The following is a 19532-nucleotide window of genomic DNA, read 5'->3' on the forward strand; positions in this document are numbered from 1 at the left end:
TCTTCCAAAGTTCAGAATGGAAGGGAAAACTGAGAAAGAACTGTATCAGTTCCTCCCCTTTAGAGAAGAGAGGATGTATGACTACTTCCATAAGGGAAAACAAGGGCTACATGAATTTGGAACGTGGTGGGGGAGAACGGGACTAAGAAAGAAACCCCTCTATGCTTCAAAATAATCCCAGAACAACTACTCCAGAACCTCCTTGTTTAAGGCAAATTTCCTTCAAGCATGGAGGAAACTGGAAACATGTTTCCCCCCCCACACACACACTATCTTCTGGTTCACAGGCAAGCATGAAGATTTGTTGGTGTCACATGAGGTAATATGGCATGGATCCCAATGACAGCTATCTTTTTCAGCTCAGTCATGAATGTTTCGTTCTATAGAACCTGTAGGTGAAAGGAAACATTCGTTCTGAGGGAAAGGTATCTTTTTCCTTTGATTCTTTAAGAGGATGGGGGTGAGCAATTTTCCTTTACCATTCTCTGCCACTTTTGGTCAAGCAATACTCCAAGTAGACTTCCATCTTGAAAGGTGGGACAGATGCTATAAACATTTTTCCTATTAGTCTTCCAAGAACAGACTCTTACATCCCTTCTCACCATAATGGTGGCCACAGAACAAGAGGATTGATTCCTCCAATACAGACAGCAGTAAGGGATGAAGCTGCAGAAGTTTTGTTCTATTGGGCTGGTGCATATTGTCTTTTACGTTGGGCTTTTAAACTTCATGCTTAAAGAAGGGACATCCTAGCAAAGCTGGTGACTGAAGTGAAGACCTCCAGGATGCCAGCATTGCTTCGTTGCTTCTACAGAGGCAGGCATTGGCCTCTATTTTAATCCATTTGATCCATTATAATTTTTCAGTAGGCATGACTGTTTTGACCTTGCAATCCCATTCTGACACGGATTTTTGTCCCTGCACCAGGGTTTAGTCTTTTGTTAAAAGGTATATAATGATATAGTTGAGCAAGTATCACTGGGGTGACAGCAGGACAGGGAAATAAAACCAGGTCCTAATGAAGGTCACAGTAGCTGGGGTGAGATTTCCCCTCTTCCTGCAGCCCTAAGCATCCCATGCTTGACTTCTATAAGCACATCCCGGACAGTGATAGGCCAGGTGGTAAGTGGCCATGGAATGACCTGTAATGGATATAGAACAGCGGAAGAGTCCCTGTGTAGCTAGAGGAAAGAGGCATGCTTGCTTTCCTTAAGTCATAACCATCCAGTACACCAGCTCTTCGAGCACAGCCATTGGGGAGGGAAGAGAAGGATAATGGTGCTTGTTGTCAAAGTTGATGAATGAGTAGGAGTGCATATTTTTAACCCCTTGCCCCTGCTACTGATAAATTAGCCTTCTCTCTTGTTGCTAGATTTCCTTTTTTTTGGTGCAAAGTACCTCATCCTCACTTTAGTCTCTAAAGTAGTGCTGCCGTACATGCAGCTGGTTCTCTTTTAATGCTTTTTTGGCTCTGAGCTAAGCATTCTGTAATGCCATGTTCTGTGTGGGGGCCCCAACCCATCCCATAGCTTCTGTATTCTCCTGCTCAGGAAGAAACCTGTGAGCAAAAAGGCATTTAGTAGGTGCCTTTAGAGGAGAGGGAATGGACTCCTGGGCTTCGACATGGCATAAACCATCTCCTTGATTGTTGCTATAGGCTCTTCAGAGGACTGTAAAAACTCTGTATGCAAACTGGGAAAAAGAAAATAGACAGGAATAGGAAAAAAAAAAATCAGGAAAAGAGGTCCACACAAGACTTCCTCAGAGACTTTCAACAGAAAATGGTGAAAAGAATGGAGATCATCTGGGCTGTCCATGTCGAGGAAAATAGATGGACAGGCCTCACCTGGTGGCCAGGCTAATCCAACAAAACTTTAGTTACATCAGTCCAAACAGCAGGGGGGCGCCAACATACAAGAGAATCAGCAGACATGCACTCAAAGGAAAAAAGCCTTTAGGACCAATAACTAGTCTCTGCATCTGAAGTAGTATTACTGAATTTAAGATGGACATTTCACTCTGTTTAAATCCATGCAAAGTTCAATATGAATCTGATCATTCCAGCGGTTCCAATTTCTGCAGAATTTAATTTTTTTATTGATTTTTTTTAAGTCTTATCAGCCCTTTAGGACAATTTCCAAATATAAGCCCATGAAGTGTCTTCTGGAGTCTGCAGCAAGCCTCAAACAATAGCTCGAAGAGGTGGTAACATCTGCAATTCATCAATAGGTTATTGACTCTAAAACCTAATGATGGTAAAGTCAGAGTTCAGTTTCTCTGAATTGTTTAATTACAAAAGCTACCTGTAATATGCTTATCCAGTATAGTTGATTTGAAGAAGTAGGAATGATATGGGTTCATATCTAGTCCTTGCTTAAGGACTTTTGTACCTACAGTATACTTAGCATTGCTTTGGGGTGACTAGAATCATCTGTTTCCATTACCTCTTAGGAGACTATTCCACAATTTAGATCTTATCAGGGAGGACGACAGACGGTAAAGTGGATACAGAAACAAAGAGGTTCCATATGTAGCAATTACTACTACTTTTTGCCCCATTTAAGACACTTAATTTCAGTTTGAACAAGACTTGCTGCCTTTATGTAAGTTATTCTTTGCATCCCATTATTCATCCTATTTACAATGACTGATATTTGATATAATTAACCACTATTTTGTAAACAAGATTTATATTAAACCATTCTTCTGGCTAAAATGTTAATTCAGTACAAATAGAAAAAGTCAATGTTGCATGATCATAGTACAGTACACATTTTACAGCATGTAACAAACTCAGTATTGAGATAAGTTGTAACATTTCAGGAGCAAAGTGATTACAGTAGTAGCATTAACTATCCATTTTCAAAATCTTAAACTGTACTGTATTACATTCAAATCAGTCCCCAATCAGACTGGAGATGAACAGCACATTTATTTATTTGTGTTACAATGAGCAAGACAAGTAAACCTTACAACCAGAAAGGTAATAAAGGGCTCAGCAGCTAAAAGTGATAATTATTTTTATAAGCTTAACAACAACATGTCATGGTTTGTTGAGATCACAACAAGAGAGAAAGCATTTCCCTTTTTAAACAAGTATTCCTAATTTCAGGTTTCACTTACACTTGCTATGAGGCAAAGTCAATGTACTGCATGTCAACATGATCAGAAGGAATCATTTGTGCACAAAGCCTACACATTTTTATGTTTCCCCCAACTGCTTAAGTGTATAATTCAGTTTTTTTAAAGGTATAATGGAATCATGACCACCATTAGGACGGGCAGAGGGGTTAATTTTAAATTAAAGGTAAAAGTTAGCATGCAAATTCAATTGCACTGGGCAGGGTCATTTTAAGAAAAGACTTAAACAGCTTCCTTCCATTTTAAAGCTATCATTTATTGAGGAAGTTATTCTGAACTAGGTAGGGAGAACATCTGAGCCTATTTGAAGTCAAAACTCTACCTAGTTCCTAACTTAACTTTTTTTCCCAGTTACATCAGTATTCTAAGAAGCTCTGGGAGAAGTTGTCATATAAAAGTGTTAAATACAAATATCCTGTACCTAGAAAGGAAGCCTCCTTCTTTCCAAGTCTATGGGCATAACAGAAAAAAAATCTCGGAAGGCTTAAAGAGTGGTTGACAGTGGGATACAGTGCTTGAAACCCCAAGAATGATTGCCCCCACTAATTTTTTCAGTTTTAAACAAGCAATATTTTCATTGTTTTCCCAAGAACTCCAGAGAGTTTATAGAGATCACACCCATAAAAGAGAGCAGTCTTCTCACTCTAAGTCTAATGCCTTTTAACCCAGTTTCTTCTGCATCTTGAGTTTTTAGATCCCCACCCCCACTCCTCTTTCCTGTCATTACTAGCCTGATTCCTTCAAGTCGTTTATGCACTCCTCTACCATGTGGGCAACTGGTGTCTACCTTCAGGGTTCAGACATACACCAGGATCCCTTGTGTGGCTAGTGCTGTGCCTATGAAAATCTACAACAGCTCACTAAACTGATTTAATAGTTTGAACCCTGATGGTACCTGCTGCCATAGCTCAGAAAGGAAAACACTATCTTTAGGGATGTAGGCAGTCTCCCCCAGTCAACCATGTCTATATCTGGACTACTTATCTGAGCTAGTGAATATCATCAGGACACTCACCCTGAATTAGTTCCACTGGCTAAAAACAAAACTAGGAGACAGGTAAAGGTGAAAAAGTTACATGCAGAAGAGGAAAGCTATGGAAGAATGGGATTCTGGGGTGGGGGAATGTTTGGTAGAACAATAATCCAATTGGTGGAGACAATGTGACTTATTCACCCAGTTGCTAGCAGGTAATTTTTTGGTGCCAGAAACTATTGCTTAACTAAGAACATGCAAACAACTTGTCAGCTACCCCATGTGAGCTAACCTGATTTTATTCAGATTTTGAAGGGTTTAATACAGTAAGTTATATAAATGAAAAAAAAAGACATTTACTATTCACATTACGTCTTTTCACCCTGAGATAAATTTTTCAGCCACAATCAGTCAACCAGAAGTATCCATTTGACTCAATGAAGATTTTTTTGAGTGCCTTAACTTGCATCCATTCTGTAGGGCAGTCACCAACATCTGATTTATAAAAGTGCTTTTTAAATGGGGCTGTTACCATCTTGAAATTGTAGTTTAATTTTACTAGTAATATAAAGCAGTCTACCTTTTCAATGTTTCCAATGAAGCTGAGAAAAATCTGTAAAAAACCATCGCTGCATATTTATTTTAATAAAAGGGCAGATTTATTCATGTTTACAAACAAATTCCAAAAACAAAAAGGAAAACAGGTATGCTACCTACTAACAACCTTTCAAAATGCCAACAGCCCTCATGCTGTATGAAGGATTCTATATATTAGAAAAATCAACACAGTTCCACTCACAATTCACCAAGACAGCACTATGCTAACATGTTTAGACAAAAACAAAAAGGACTAAGGTTCTGATGTATTTTGATTTAATCCATTTTGCCTGAGATAACAAAAGTATTTCAAGCAAGTTCCATCACATATTGATGTCCCGCATTAAACAATCCTCTACTAAATTCTGAACAAAAAAAGTTATTCAGTAAGTTTCTCAAAATTTTTAAAAATTAAACAGTTGTTTCAAAACCATTAAGTAGTAAATGTATTTAAGAAACTAATTAGGACAGAGGCCATAACTTCATTAGAACACCACTGCTCATGTTTTTACAAAGCATTAGTGTTATCTATTTGGCTATTAGTATTAGCAATTTATCTACAATATTTAACAAAGTAAATTGCAGGCAAAATTTAGTACAGTTTCAATAGAAACACCCTTTTCCTGAAAATACAGCAGTATTTGAAGGACTAATTTTTTTCTCTGCATCATTTATAAGGAAGCTTCCCATCTAAGAACAGGAACAAAAAAGTATCTACAAACCTTGTAAACAGATCTGTATCATTTATAAACATAAATAATCCAAATTATTAACAGCCAACAGCAGAAATGTAAGTATCGATTCAATGATCCAGGGCTTCTTTGCCCTTCCCAGCCCCCCCCTCAAAAGGATCAAGATAAACTAAAGTTCTAACACACTGTTCAGGACCATTAAGTACAACTAATGATCCGCAGGTCACTTATGCCGAGTTACCGTTTATCTGTCAGAGTTCATTATTATCCCCACACCCCAAAACACCCTCAAGTCTGGCAGAAAGCTTTTTTAAAAAAATAAATCTACATTCGTACAAGTGTGTCTTCTGTTGAAGTCCAGGACAAGACTATTATCTTGTCCATCACAATGTGTGAAAAGACCCAGTTTCAATTTGTTTCTTTACAATGCAGCTAGTGTGTTAACATTCAGCTTACAATCAGAGTGATGTTTCCAAACTATGTAGTGGGCTCCCTGGGGATGAAGAGGTAGCAGACTTGTTCATGTCTGTTGTAAGGTGAATTCCACTGTCAACCGCATTGTTATTTTTGTTGGGAGACGGGGGAGGAGTGGAGTTGCGTTTTGTTGGAGCATCATCTTCAGCGTCAGTATCATCAATAAGGGGAATATGAGGCTCAGAATCTTCTATTCTAAACTCAGGATGCGTCATAAAATTGTGAATTGAACTTCGTGTCTCAGGTTTTTCTAACCCTTCATATAAGGAACTACGAAATGCATTCACCACTCGGATCTGTAAACATGAAAGAAATACAAAAAACTGTCAGTATGCTGCAGATTTACTGGTAGTGAATATGGTTCTTATGAGTTTGAATCCACAAACAGCTAGACATGAGTGAATCGAATTTGTATGTAATGTAGTGGAACTTGCAATAAACTGTAAAAAATGAGGAGCATTTCAGTAGAGCACTGCCAATCTACAGTTGGAATAAAAATTGTAGAAGTGTACTGTAAAAAACTGAAATGTCTAAAAATTCAAAGTAGTGCTAGAATTATTTCATTGCTTGACGTGGACTAAATGTTTTAAAAAAATGAAGTCAACATGAAAATTTTATCCAATGTACTTATTCACAAATTCAATAAGTTTTACTAAGGAATGTTTTATTCAACACCAAAGGGAAACGTCTAAAAAAGTTGGGGCACGCAGGGTTACTATTTCTCATGCTGGGAATTAGGATGTCACTGACTATGAAAAAGCCAAGCAAGTGTTCATCGAATGTCACAATGATTGGACAGTTACCAGCAGGACTCATGCAAAAGATACCTCTACAACAGCTGTAAATATTCGAGTATATACCTATTTGCCACAACAAAATACATTTCCCCCCATAAAAAGTAATACGTTCTGTGCCCCAATTTGTTAAAAGTGGTAATAAATTACAAGTTACATTTTGCAATTGTTTTCCATTATGTGCAAAATTAAGTTTTTCCTGATGCCTTTCAAAAGGTGAAAAAGTTAAGCATTTTAAATGCCTCCACACGAGCTAAGTGGCAGATACAAGAACCTCTTTTTGAGAACAGTGTATGAAAATTCTCAAGCCATACAAGTATTGGAATTGCCGCACATTTCAGTATGAAGGCCACCACTGTAAGATTTAAGTAATCACCTTTATATACAAGTGTGCATCTCAAATGACAAAAACATACAAGACAACCAACCAATGTGTAAGCTGTCACCGGCTAATTATAACAAATTTTATATATACACACATGGCCATGTCTGTCTTCTATTAAGAGGTCAATTCTTCTCTGCTTTTGGTGCAGAGATGCACACAAGAAGAGTCCAAAAAGCTTCATATATACTGCTGAAGTTGTATGGCTTATGTACCATTTACAACTATTAGGTTCATGACATTAGAAGTGGTCTGTTAATTTGCATTTTAGAGCCAAAAAATGATTTTCTACCAACCTAGTAGAATTTGTTACTTAATGAGAAGCTGATAGAATGTACACTCCATAAAAGTTAACAGGTTACAGAACTCTTAGGTAACATGTCGAGATCCAAAAATTAACCTTTGCATTTAGCATCTTTAAGAATTTTCTTTAGCATTGCCATATAATCCTCAAAGTATTAGTTTTGCTAACTGTTCAGTCTGAAATCAAAATCCTTAACTATTAACTTGTAATTAAATGAGTACCTATAAAAACCAACACTAACATCAAATTCTTTTTTCAGTGTCATTTTTGCCTGGAAAAATGTAATAGGAATGCTTCGTCACTTCTGTAGCTCCTTTCACTGAGGCTCTCTCAGGAATGTAATAGAAGTTGGGTATTATTCCCATTTTACGGGTGGAAAATGGATGTACAGAGAATAAGTAACTTGCCCAAGTAAAAGTAAATCAGCATAGAACCCTGGAATAATATGCAGGTCTGATTCCTAGTCCTCTGCCTTCATCAGCAAATTCCCATGATCAGCTGGTTCAGTACTATTCAGTTAGGCCCTGATTCAGTAAAGAATTTAAGCATGTGTTTAACTTTAGATAAATAGTCCCAATAAAATAAAAACACTCAGGTTCTTTGCTGCTATTAATTCAGCACTAGGGCCCTGATTCAGCAATGACTTCCCTTTGAAGTATTTTATATAAAAACAGACACGTTCTCACACCCATCATCATAGCACCTGAGCAATAAAAAAATGTACACTGACAGAACCCAAGACATGAGAGGCACTGAGGAAGTGCATGCAAGAACCAATTAACAGTGAAAAGAAAATATAATCTACATACAAGATTGGCACCAGTCTGTCAACGTCTGCACTCTATCTAGTCAAAGAAAGTGCATTTTGGCACCATCTCATGCAAAGAATCCTAGAGAGCCTAGCTTCAAATATCTCAATCAGTAAAGCTGTGTATGTACTTCCCTACAATCAGAAAAGTCTTGTTGTTACCAAGTTAAAGGGTTGAGGTCCTTACACTAGTTTCAACAAGGAAAGACCTTGTTACAAATAGTTGACTTAAAAGGTATTTAGCACATCCAGGACCACTTACATCTCTGCATTATTAATGACTTACAGCTTTAAATATCAGGGAAACCATGTCTGACTCTGGTACACTTCCACTAAACTTCCTAGACATGTTTGGCCATGAAATTAATTCCTTTTCTTTGACTGGGATCCCAGTATATCAGAAGCGTTAACAAAATCTGATGCATTCAGCAAAATGAGGTCTTTGAAATCTATAAGGGCACCTCACATGAAGGCATGCTATGGTTGTTTTTTGTTTGTTTTTTGTATAAAGATTCACCACAGAATCTATTAACCAACATTAGTTTTACAACTGGTGTGGTTCTAGTTAGAACTGTGTTCTCTTTTCCACCTTAGGGGAGAAGGTGAGTCAGTTACTTCTCTGCTGAAGAAAGGATTCGAACAGGTTGAGTTTTGCTCCAAAGATTACAGGAGTTCATCCTAATCTCTTAAGGCAGAGCTCCACAGCCAGGCACTCCTTCAAGAATGGAAGTATTTAAAATAGAGGCCACCATGGCAGTCACCATAAAGTGAGTGATGGTTGCGGATTCATCTCCTTCGCGCCTTTCTCGAATGCAATGAAGAATTTGCTGCAATTGGCAAGAGCTTTGTTAACAGCACTGAATTTAAAAATAACCCATGAAGGGGGAAAATCCACAAATGATATCAGCATAAACCAATCCACAGCATGTTGCATAAATAACCTCTGCACTCATTCAGCAAAAAAAACTTTTACCAATTAGACCTAATGTGTATGAGCCACATTAAAAACATGTCAAATTAAAAAGAAAGAACATTCAAAATTGAGGATCCTCTGGTCCCAGTTGATCAGGCACAAGGGTTATTTTTTGCAAACATGTTAATGCATCAATAAATATATTAAATTAGACTGATCATCTCCATTGTCCGAGCTGAGTGAAGAATAGTACATTTTCAGTTTTAAGTAACTGAAGGGTTAAGAGTAATACCATTAAGGAAATCTGAAAATATAACCAGTTCTCTGTAACAGTGTCCCTTTTACTTCAACTGTTAGTCTAGATCAGAGGTTCTCAAATTGTGATGTACAACTCACCAATAGTTCAAGGAGCATTTGCTGGCCACATGGTGCCGGCTTGTCCTTATCTCCAATTGGTAAATTACATTAAAAAATTAAAAGCATTACTTTTCAACGTAAGTAATGCCATAGCTGCCAGAGGGAGGTTAAGGTATCTCAAGGGGGTGGAGAGGTAGTTCTCAAAACACCACTATGATGTGGTCCATAATATGAAAAAGCTTGAGATCCTCTGCTCTAGATATCAATGTGTGGTACATAATTTCACATTGCTACAAGATCCTGCAAAAATCTAGGGATGATAGTACAATTCAGAGATTGTATCAGCACCTTAGTTACTCTTAAATGGCAAAACTGTACAGTTTATTGATAGAAATGAATTCCTCAGTTTATGTAGACAAAGGTATTGCATAAATATATATTCAAGGAGTATTTTAGAAGACAATTTGGTATGTATCATAAACATATAAAACATAATTCTGCTGATGTTATCAGGCCCCCCACCACAAAGGCTAAATTGTAGCTTTCCCTTATATGCCCACACAGTGATGGAGCGTTATAAGCACTGCACGCATATTTCCCTACCTACAAGGCTCGCATAAGGGCAGCTCAGATTTGCAGCCTCAAAGCTCAGGGGAACACAGGGTCAAATTACTCCCCAATGATAGCTTTTAAAAAAGCTAAGAATGGCCATACTGGGTCAGACCAATGGTCCATCTAGCCAAGTATCCTGTCTTATGACTGTGGCTGGTGCCAGATGCTTCAGAGAGAATGAACAGAACAGTGATCCACCCTGTCATCCAGTCCCAGTTTCTAGCAATCAGAGGTTTAGGGTTGTGTCTCTGAACATCTTGGCTAATAACCATTGATAGACCTGTTCTCCACAAACTTCTTATTCTCTTCTGAACCCAGTTTTATTTTTGACGTTCACAACATCCCCTGGCACCGAGTTCCACACAGACTGTGCGTTGTGTAAAGTAGTACTTCCTTATGTTTCTTTTCAACCTGCTATCTATTAATTCCGTTGATCCCTGGTTTTTGTATTGTGAATTGGTAAATAACTCTTCCTTATTCATTTTCTCCACACCAGTCAAGATTTTATAGACCTTTACCATATCTCCTCTCAGTTGTCTCTTTTCCAAGCTGAAAAGTCTCTTTAATCTCCCCCCTATGGAAGCTTTTCCATATCCCTAATCATTTTTGTTGCCCTTCTCTGTACTTTGTTCCAAATCTAATATATACTTTTTGAGATGGGTCAACCAGAACTGCATCCAATATTTAAGGTGTGGGAGTACAATGGATTTATATAGTGGCATTTAATATTTACTGTCTTGTTATCTATCCTGTTCCTAACGTTAGCTTTTTTGACTGTTGCTGCATATTGAGCAGACGTTTTCAAAGAATTATCCACAATGAATCCAAGATCTCTTTCTTGAATGTTAACAACTAATTTAGACCCCACCATTTTGTATGTATAGTTGGGATTATGTTTTCCCATGTGCATTACTTTGCATTTATCAATGATGAATTTCATCTACCATTTTGTTGCCCAGTCACCCAGTTTTGTGAGATCCCTTTCTAACTTTTCAGTCCGCTTTGGACTAATCTTGAGTAATTTCGTATCATCAGCAAACTTTGTCTCCTCACTATTTACCCCTTTTTTCAGATCATTCATGAGTATGTTGAACAATACAGATCTTTTGCAGACCCCTCTATTTACCTCTCCACTGTGAAATCTGACCACTATTCCTACCTTTGTTTCCTATCTTTTTAACTAGTTACTGATCCATGAGAGGGCCTTCCCTCTTATCCCATGATTGCTTACTTTGCTTAAGAGCCTTGGGTGTTCCTAGCCTCTCTTTGCCAGAAGCTGGAAATGGACGACGGGATGGATCACTTGATGATTACCTGTTCAGTTCATTCCTTCTGGGGCACCTGGCACTGGCCACTCTCGGAAGACAGGATACTGGACTAGATGGACCTTTGGTCTGACCCAGTATGGCTGTTCTTATGTCTTTCTGAAAGTTCAAATAAACTATATCCACTGGATCACCTGTGTTCACATGCTTGTTGACAACCTCAAAGATTTCAAATAGATTGGTGAGGCATGATTTCTCTTTATAAAAGCCATGTTGACTCTTTCCCAACGTATTTTGTTCATCTGTGTCTCTGAATTCTGTTCTTTACTATAGTGTCAGCCCATATGCCTGATACTGAAGCTAGGCTTAACGACCCTGTAATTGCCAGGGAGGAGGCATGGCTCCTTCTCTATCTTGAGACACTGGCTATCAGAGCTGGGTGCCAGGACAGGAGTAAGTATGCTGTGCTCCTTAAAGCAGTGTTGCAAATTAATCCCCTTTCCACACCAGGACAGCAAAATGCTTCCTGGCCACGTAGTTCTGTACTACCACTTGCAGCAGGCTCTGCTTAACAGGCAGAATGTAACCCAAAAAGTTTCTTTCCATATATGGGAAATAACTAATGAACATTCCCATAGACATCAGATTTTAAAATACAGTGCTGTACTGCACATCCCTAGTCCCACAAACAACAGAATGTACTTTGTATTTATGTGGCACTTTTCATTTAAAGATTCTAAGTGCTTTACAAACATCAAATGAATTAAGCCTCACAACATCCCTGTGAGGTAGGGAAGGATCCTCATTTTACAGAATGGAAAACAGGTAGACACACAAGTGACTTGCTCAAGCGCATACAGGAAATCTGAATCAGAAAGAGCCCAGAGGACCATACTCTCTTTTTAAGAAGAAAACTCCTGAAAGCTCTAAAAAAGTCTCTGCCAGCACTTAGGCCAGCAATGTGCAAATTCTTAAGTTAGCTAACTACTTTTCAGGCTAGTTAACTAATTAAGTTTGTCACCTAGCCAACCCATAAGAATGTATGCAAATGTTAAAAGGTAAATTATTAAAACAGGAGGGAAACTCATCTAGTCAAAAAAGTTTAATCTTTTTAAACATTTGTTTAAATAAAATACTTGTATATTTAATCTATAAATAAGTGTGCAGAAAATACCTGCATGAAACAGATATAATTGAGATTAAGGATATAATGCATTTAAAGTATCCATTTTAGAATGAACTATTACACTTCTAGTCTTAACAGAAGAAGGCTGAAAAACCCAGATGCCACTTAGTTCAGAGAGCATAACGTAAAGAGAACAGAATTAATTAATTGACAAAACATCCCCTGCACTGGAAGTTTATGTATTGCTGCCAAATGAACCTAGAGAGAGAGTTATCCAGTTTGAACGAAATAAAATGTTTTACAATTCAAATATTTTAATGTTCTTACCAATGCCCCTGGTTGATTGGCTGAATGCTTCTGCAGTTTTCTGTATAGTTGGAAATTTACTACTATTGTAACTATTTGGAACAAGCCTATTTTATTAACCTGTACCCTGAAGTTAAAAGATAAATAAATATTGCCATCTTGTTAAGAACAAGTCCAACAAAAAGTGAAGCATTCCGATCAGAAGCAAGCTTTTATTTGGTCTATATTTTAAACTTTGTAAACTTTAATTTAAATAATTTAAAATCAGATTATTTTGCCAGAGAAAGTGTTAAAATGTAAAATATGTAACTTTCAACTGTGTGTTATTTTAAATTATGGTTTATTTTCAAATTGGTATTACCTACTTTTGTTGGACCAGTTTAATGTTATATGCTGCATTGAGTAAATTATGAACATTTTCATAAAATGAATCATTAGAGGCATATACTCGAAAATTTACAACAGTTTTCCTATTTCAGTTTTTAAGAAGTCCCTCTGTACATGAATGAATGAAGGCACAGTACATACAGGCTCACAGCTTTCATGTTTAAGTCTTTTCTTGCAACTGTTTCCATCTGTTCTCTAGCCCTCTAAGAAAAAAAGTCTGAGGACTCCACTTTGTGAAAAGAAAGCTTTATGAAAAGCCTGAACAATGAATTTAAATACTAAGGAGAAAATGAGAAACGTTAGGTGTGTGAATTAGGAAATGTTAATTTCATGCACTTAGGAACACACACTCACACCCCACAGTAGTAGAAGCAGTAGTAGAGGAAAACACTACATGTGTAGGGGTAGAAATATTTGTTACATCATGATGCTGGCTGGCGATGGAAGGTTGCCGCCTTAGAGCCCCCTGAATGGTACTTCCACTCTGGAAAGCATTCACTACATCCATCTGCAAGGAATCAGAGATTGTGACAGCTTGCTCAGCAAGAGAGAGAGAGAACAAGAGAAAGGACCATCCCATCTATAACACACAAGAAGTAAAGAAAAAAAAAGGCACTTTTTATAGAGATACACAGGCAAGAGTTGCATTTAGAGCTGAAGAAAGTAAAGAAGGAGCTTGAGGGATTACAGAGCCATCCATACCCCCATCTTGAGAAAATCTCAGTCACACAGTTTAAAATTGTCACCTTATTGGGGTAAAGGGGACAAAGGGGAAGATTTAATTAAAAACCTCAACTACCACTGTCTCCTCCTACCTTTTCCAAGACCATACCTGAGTTTGTATCCTGTTCAGGCCCCTAAACCACAAGATCTGACCACGACGCAGTTCTCTTTCAGCATGATCAATCTCTTCTACATCTTCTGAAAATTCTTCTTCAGGAATCTCCTCCTTCTGTGTTCCATGCCCAGCTTCTTTAAGGAATTTCAAACGGCTGGTTGGAATTGTTGAGATCAGCTAAAGATGAATGAAAAGATGTATAAGAATTAACAGAAGAATGGTAGTAAAAATTATATTTTTTTAAATGTAGTTTAAGTCACTGAACATACAATGTTGAAGTCTTTGCCATTTTGCCTTTAACCTATAATATTCCGCAAAAACTATTTTTAAAATGAAATGCATCTTTCTACTTCAGAGATACAACTTTCAGTGTAAAACAACTGTCCTGATATCACCCTATTCACTCAGTATTACTGGACACTCTCCAGCTAAGTAACAGCTGCAAAAAATGTGAGAACTCATCCCCCTACAGCCTCATTTCAAAGGTGTGCAGCTGAACTCAGGCTATTGAAATTCTAAAATTAAGTGCAAGCTCTTCACTAACTAAAGAAATTTTAAATTAAAAGTATAAACCTACATTAATATAATGTTACAGTTGTCTTTTTTTTTTTTTTTTTTTTTAAAAAACCACTATAAGAGTCCGGTAATGCAAAAGTTAGAAAAACTGCCAAATTACATGTCTTATTTATTCATGTGGCCCACACACAGCAAGGCCCACTTAAAATTTTGAAACATGTTTAACATCTTTTGGATGTCAATACAATTCTCATATGTACCCAAAAAGAAAAACCCAAATATATCAGCAAAGCAAAACATGAATTCATCTCAGGTTGTCTTAGCTTGTACACACACACAAAAAAGTTGATTTACCTGGCCCCAGAGTAGTGTTCCCATTCCCAGGAAAATGGACCATAGCCATTGTTCTATTGTAAGTTCTGAACAACTGAAAGGTTTCCCACCAAACTGTACAATAATTATCTGTGGAAAAAGTAAAAAAAAAAAAGTCAAAAAGCAATACTTATTGAAGTTTGTAAGTTAGTGAATGTAGGTATTGTAAATTTTAGCTACTTGGTGCTTCAAATGTAACACCAGTCATAGAAGCTGTTTACGTAATATATTAACTTTAGTTTGTCATTGTAGTATTTTGATCCCCTGCACTTCCCCAGGCACCATCTTCAAACTACCTTTATTCTGAACCTCAGCTTAGATACAGAAGAGTTCTCCTCCATGCTTACCTTGTACTTCAAAAGTAAAATCTGATTGTAGTGATAATTTAAACAGTTAATCTGGTTCAATTTAACAGATAAAATACAATACTTTTCTTTATGCCTACATCTAGAAAAACAGCAGATTTTACAGAGACCAAGATTTAGGTTTACAATTTACTATTTTTTCCCTATTAGACAAAATACAGATGTGTAGTACCCAACCTAGAGTTACAACTCTGCTTTGTATAAAAGCAAGTACTGTATCAAGTGGACTCCCCTCCCAGAACTAGACATAGTGGTAGTATTTTCCTATTTTAAAGATTGTCCAAAAAATAGCAATTAACACAGCACTCATTAAACTGCATTTCTACACCTCCATTTCAAGCTTAGCAGCAAGTATAAAAACCAAAGAAGAGTTGATTAGGAACCATAATATGAGGAAAAGTGAAAATCTGAAATCAAACTAGAAATTAAGGTTAAGTGCAAATTGTAGTAATTATCCATGCCTTGTTTAGTGAGGGCAGCCAAACATATGCTATCATAAGCATATACACATTTGTATGCTTTACCTGTCAAAATTTAGAGAGCTTTTAGGAAAACCAAAATACCAGCATTAAAAATTAGTATTTGTAGTGTATACACACACATTACAGCATGGTAGCACTCAATTTGTGTATCATCATTTTAAGTTAGCCAAATGCTAACTAGATCTTTTCCCTAAAGCTTCACATATTGTATTTTAGGCTTTAAAAAAAAAAAAAAAAATCTCAAATTACTTTAAAATTAACCTTGTACTATTGATTTTTGTTGTCTGTCATTTGTATTAGGGAGCTCTCAAGGGGCATCAACCAAGATTGCGGAGCACAGAGTGCTCGGCACTGTACATACACATAATGAGAAACTCTTTGAAGAGTTCCCAAACCAAACAGCCAAGACAGGAAAAAAGGACAGGAGACAGTACTAATCCCATTTTATGGATAGAGAATTGAGGCAGAGAGATTCAGTTCCAAGGATACCTATTTTACTCCTTTTAAGGAACCATCTTGCCCCACTCAGCAAAGCGTTAATTTTTTGAACTCTGGTACTGTATGAGACAACCTACTAAATACATTGTTGGCACTGATGTAAAAGTAAAAGAGACTTCAGTTAATGAACTGGAAGCCATCTGACCAGTTCAAGTTTTGTTTTAGCTAGCTGACAAGTAGGGATAAATCCTTTGTTTCACAATGCTGTATCAGAGTTTCAATGTGTTACAGTTTCTGTAGAGTACTTTACATTTGCAAAGTAATGCATAAACAATCTTTAAAAAACATCTTTGAGGTAGGTTAGTCTTAGCCCCATTTTATAGATTGGGAGGATAGAGAAGTGAAGTAACTTGCCCAGAGTTATACAGCAAATCAAGAGTAAGAGCCAGGATTAGAATTCTCAGGTTCCCTGATCCTATTCCTGTGTTCCTGTCTCTAAATCACAGTGCTTCCTGGTATCATAATTTTATGGAATTTCAAGTTTTCAGGTAAAACAATCTTAAAGGTGCAGGTGTGTCTTGGCAAGGCTAAGTGGCTATTTTATACTTGGCAGTTAAATGTTATGTCAAAAACATAGCGTAGTATTAAATATACGTTTCAGTACATTTCTAGTTCTCCTGATGAACCACTATCACCATAAAAAATAAAAAGGACCTGTTAGAAACAAATGTGAAACCACAAGTTTAAGAATCCAGAGAACATAGTTAAGTTGTCATTCACATGTGTGAAGCTGAAAGATACTAGAATTACTTGGGCTGGAAAGTTAGCTGCCATGTGACTGAAATATTTAAAACTTTGGCAGACTGTATAGTCTGACCAATTCTTTTAACATGTCCCATATACAAAAAAAATAAATAAAAAAATAAAAGGGTCCCCAGATGTTTGTAGTCGTTAAGCTTAGAATAAGTTAAAGGAAATATAACCTCAGAGTATAGTCAATTTATGTAATTTGTTGCAGCAGGACATTCAAATACTTGATTTGGTGATGCTGACATTTCCAAGCTGATTAGGTATAATTAATTCTCACTTTGTAAGGTATAAAAAAAACTGACCAACACTGCATGTTTGATAACGGTACACTTTTTCTTCTAATGGATCTTAGTTCAGCTAATTATATATAGGAAGATACTGCACTTTACAAGTGTTCTGACAATGGGTGACTTGTATTTAGATCACATTTAGGTACATAACTCTTCAAAGTCAGATTTTAAAGTATTGATTTCTATAATGGGAAACTGTTCAATATTTTAGGCTCAAATTTTACATTTGTAACTAAGTTTTAAAGCTCAATTTAAAATGGTCTATATGAACCAACTTTTCCTCCCGTGTTGACCAACGAAGCTGTTCATGTTTATAGATACATAAACCTGATACTACTTTCTCTGGAAATGTTGAGAGACCTTTAGTGCAGATTCACCAGCAACAAATAAATTAAATATGATTAACAATATTAAACTAAAATCTTCAATTACCTACCTGCACAATAAACGTGCCCAGAACAATAATACAGAAGATGGCATTGTTGAAGATTCCTTCAAAAACATTTCTTTCACCATGGATTTTTCGGGCATTGATTTCATTAAAAAGTTGCATCATCACAAATGTATTAAAAACAATAGTGTAATGCTCTGAAGGGGGAGCATGCAGAGGTGCATTTCTTCCACTATCAATATCAAAAATTTTCTCACCTGTGTAATAAGACATTTCAGTATCATGAATTAACAAAAAAATACACAATTAGAATCAAAGAATTAAAGAGGTCAGGATTAACATGACTAAGATTGAAATGCCATAATAAATTAGCTTTAACTTCTAGAAAATGAGCAAAGCTTTTATAATATTCTTACCAGCAAACAGGAGTGTAAAGACTACCACAAGTTGATAGACTGCATGACCCAAAATATTCTTCATCATCGTGCGAGAGATCAGAGGTTTATTTCTACCATAAGGTTTCCGCAGCAAGAGAGATTCAGTAGGTGGTTCCGTTGCCAAAGCAAGAGATGCTAATGTGTCCATTATGAGATTTACCCACAACATCTGCACAGCTTTAAGTGGAGAATCCTATAAAAAGGATATGTTTCCTAATAGATAACACAATAAATATCCTAGAAATGAACAAGTTGCAGCCATTAAAAAAACACTTGCTATATGGAAATTTGGTGTATTGCTTTGAAGAGCAGTACATTCTTTAGAACAGCACGCAAAATGGTGACTTTGAAAAGATTTCAGTATGCAAGAGTTCAGTTAAAGAGGCACATGTTTTCAGATCTTAAATTAGTTGAAACCAGCTACCACCAGTACCTACTTGTGTAATACATGCTCCTGTGAACGCAACAATTACTGCTACGACATTGACAGTAAGCTGGAACTGAAGAAATTTGGAGATACTGTCATAAACATTTCGTCCCCACATAACTGCTTTAACAATGCTTGTGAAGTTATCATCTGTGAGAATAATATCAGAAGCTTCTTTAGCTACATCTGTTCCAGCAATACCCTGTTAGGAAGAACATACATAGCAACACTGTGAATCAAAACAGCAGGAATAACTGATATCTAGCATATTTAGCATAATAATTACATTTCTACTACACAACTTTCAATTAAGGAAAAAAGTACAACACTAGAATATTAGGCATACAGTAAACTCAGTTTTGGAGAACAAATATGGTTTCTTAAAAAGGTGTGAAGAAGCGCAAAATTGAAATGCAAGACTGAAATTTGAACCATTAGATAAACCTGACCTCTTGACATGGTTAAAAAAAACCCAACCACATGTAACTGTATTGAGGAAACAGTTATTTTTTTAAGCAGGTGAATAGCTTGGGCAATCCAATAAAGAAATTATAAAAGTTAAGGTAGTTTTCCCATCAAAGTTTTATTTCACTGACCAGTTAACTTATTCTCTCAGATTATCTTTACTAAATGCTTTGTTACAGGAGCAGTATGTTTGCTACCATGTATACCAGCACAAATATCAAGATAGTGATGATCAGTTGATGTTTTAGTTAAAACAGGAGTCCGCACAGAAAGCTGGAGTCTTTAAACCTAGTGTCTTTTTTTATTTCATTCATCATTTCTTGGCAATGGATTAGTAATCTTGGGAAAAAAACCCATCCTCAATATACTAGAGATTCATGGTCCACAGTACTTCTCCTGATAAGACTCTGTCATGATTTTGCTATACTTTAAGTACTATTCATGCTCTGCCATCCTCATTGTAAAACTGTCCCTGTAAAAGATATCACAGAAATATAAACTATACTTTAACAGTTGAAGTGTGCTGTAATCGGTCTATGGTGTAGTAATATTTAAAGGAGCCTCTCTAAA

The 19532-nt window shown here is 36.6% G+C and overlaps 1 protein-coding gene across 6 annotated transcripts in view; it reads right to left on the reverse strand.

The window, feature by feature from the left end:
• Positions 1-2673: 2673 nt before the first annotated feature.
• The window catches only part of ATP2B1 (ATPase plasma membrane Ca2+ transporting 1), a 108194-nt gene continuing 91335 nt past the window's right edge, over positions 2674-19532 (reverse strand). For 4 of the 6 annotated variants that reach the window (XM_034772561.1, XM_034772568.1, XM_034772575.1 and 1 more), the window contains exons 16-22: positions 18508-18699; positions 18050-18263; positions 17679-17890; positions 14840-14947; positions 13964-14146; positions 13553-13639; positions 2674-6173 (exon numbers count right to left, since the gene is read on the reverse strand). In XM_034772561.1, the coding sequence (XP_034628452.1) occupies positions 5862-6173; positions 13553-13639; positions 13964-14146; positions 14840-14947; positions 17679-17890; positions 18050-18263; positions 18508-18699 (1308 nt within the window). In that variant the 3' untranslated portion in view covers positions 2674-5861. Of the gene's footprint in view, positions 6174-13485; positions 13640-13963; positions 14147-14839; positions 14948-17678; positions 17891-18049; positions 18264-18507; positions 18700-19532 lie in introns of all 6 variants that reach the window. The other 2 variants (XM_034772598.1, XM_034772589.1) reach the window with 2 other exon arrangements.

Source organism: Trachemys scripta, chromosome 1, assembly GCF_013100865.1.
Source record: "Trachemys scripta elegans isolate TJP31775 chromosome 1, CAS_Tse_1.0, whole genome shotgun sequence".
In the NCBI taxonomy this organism is placed as follows: Eukaryota; Metazoa; Chordata; order Testudines; family Emydidae; genus Trachemys; species Trachemys scripta.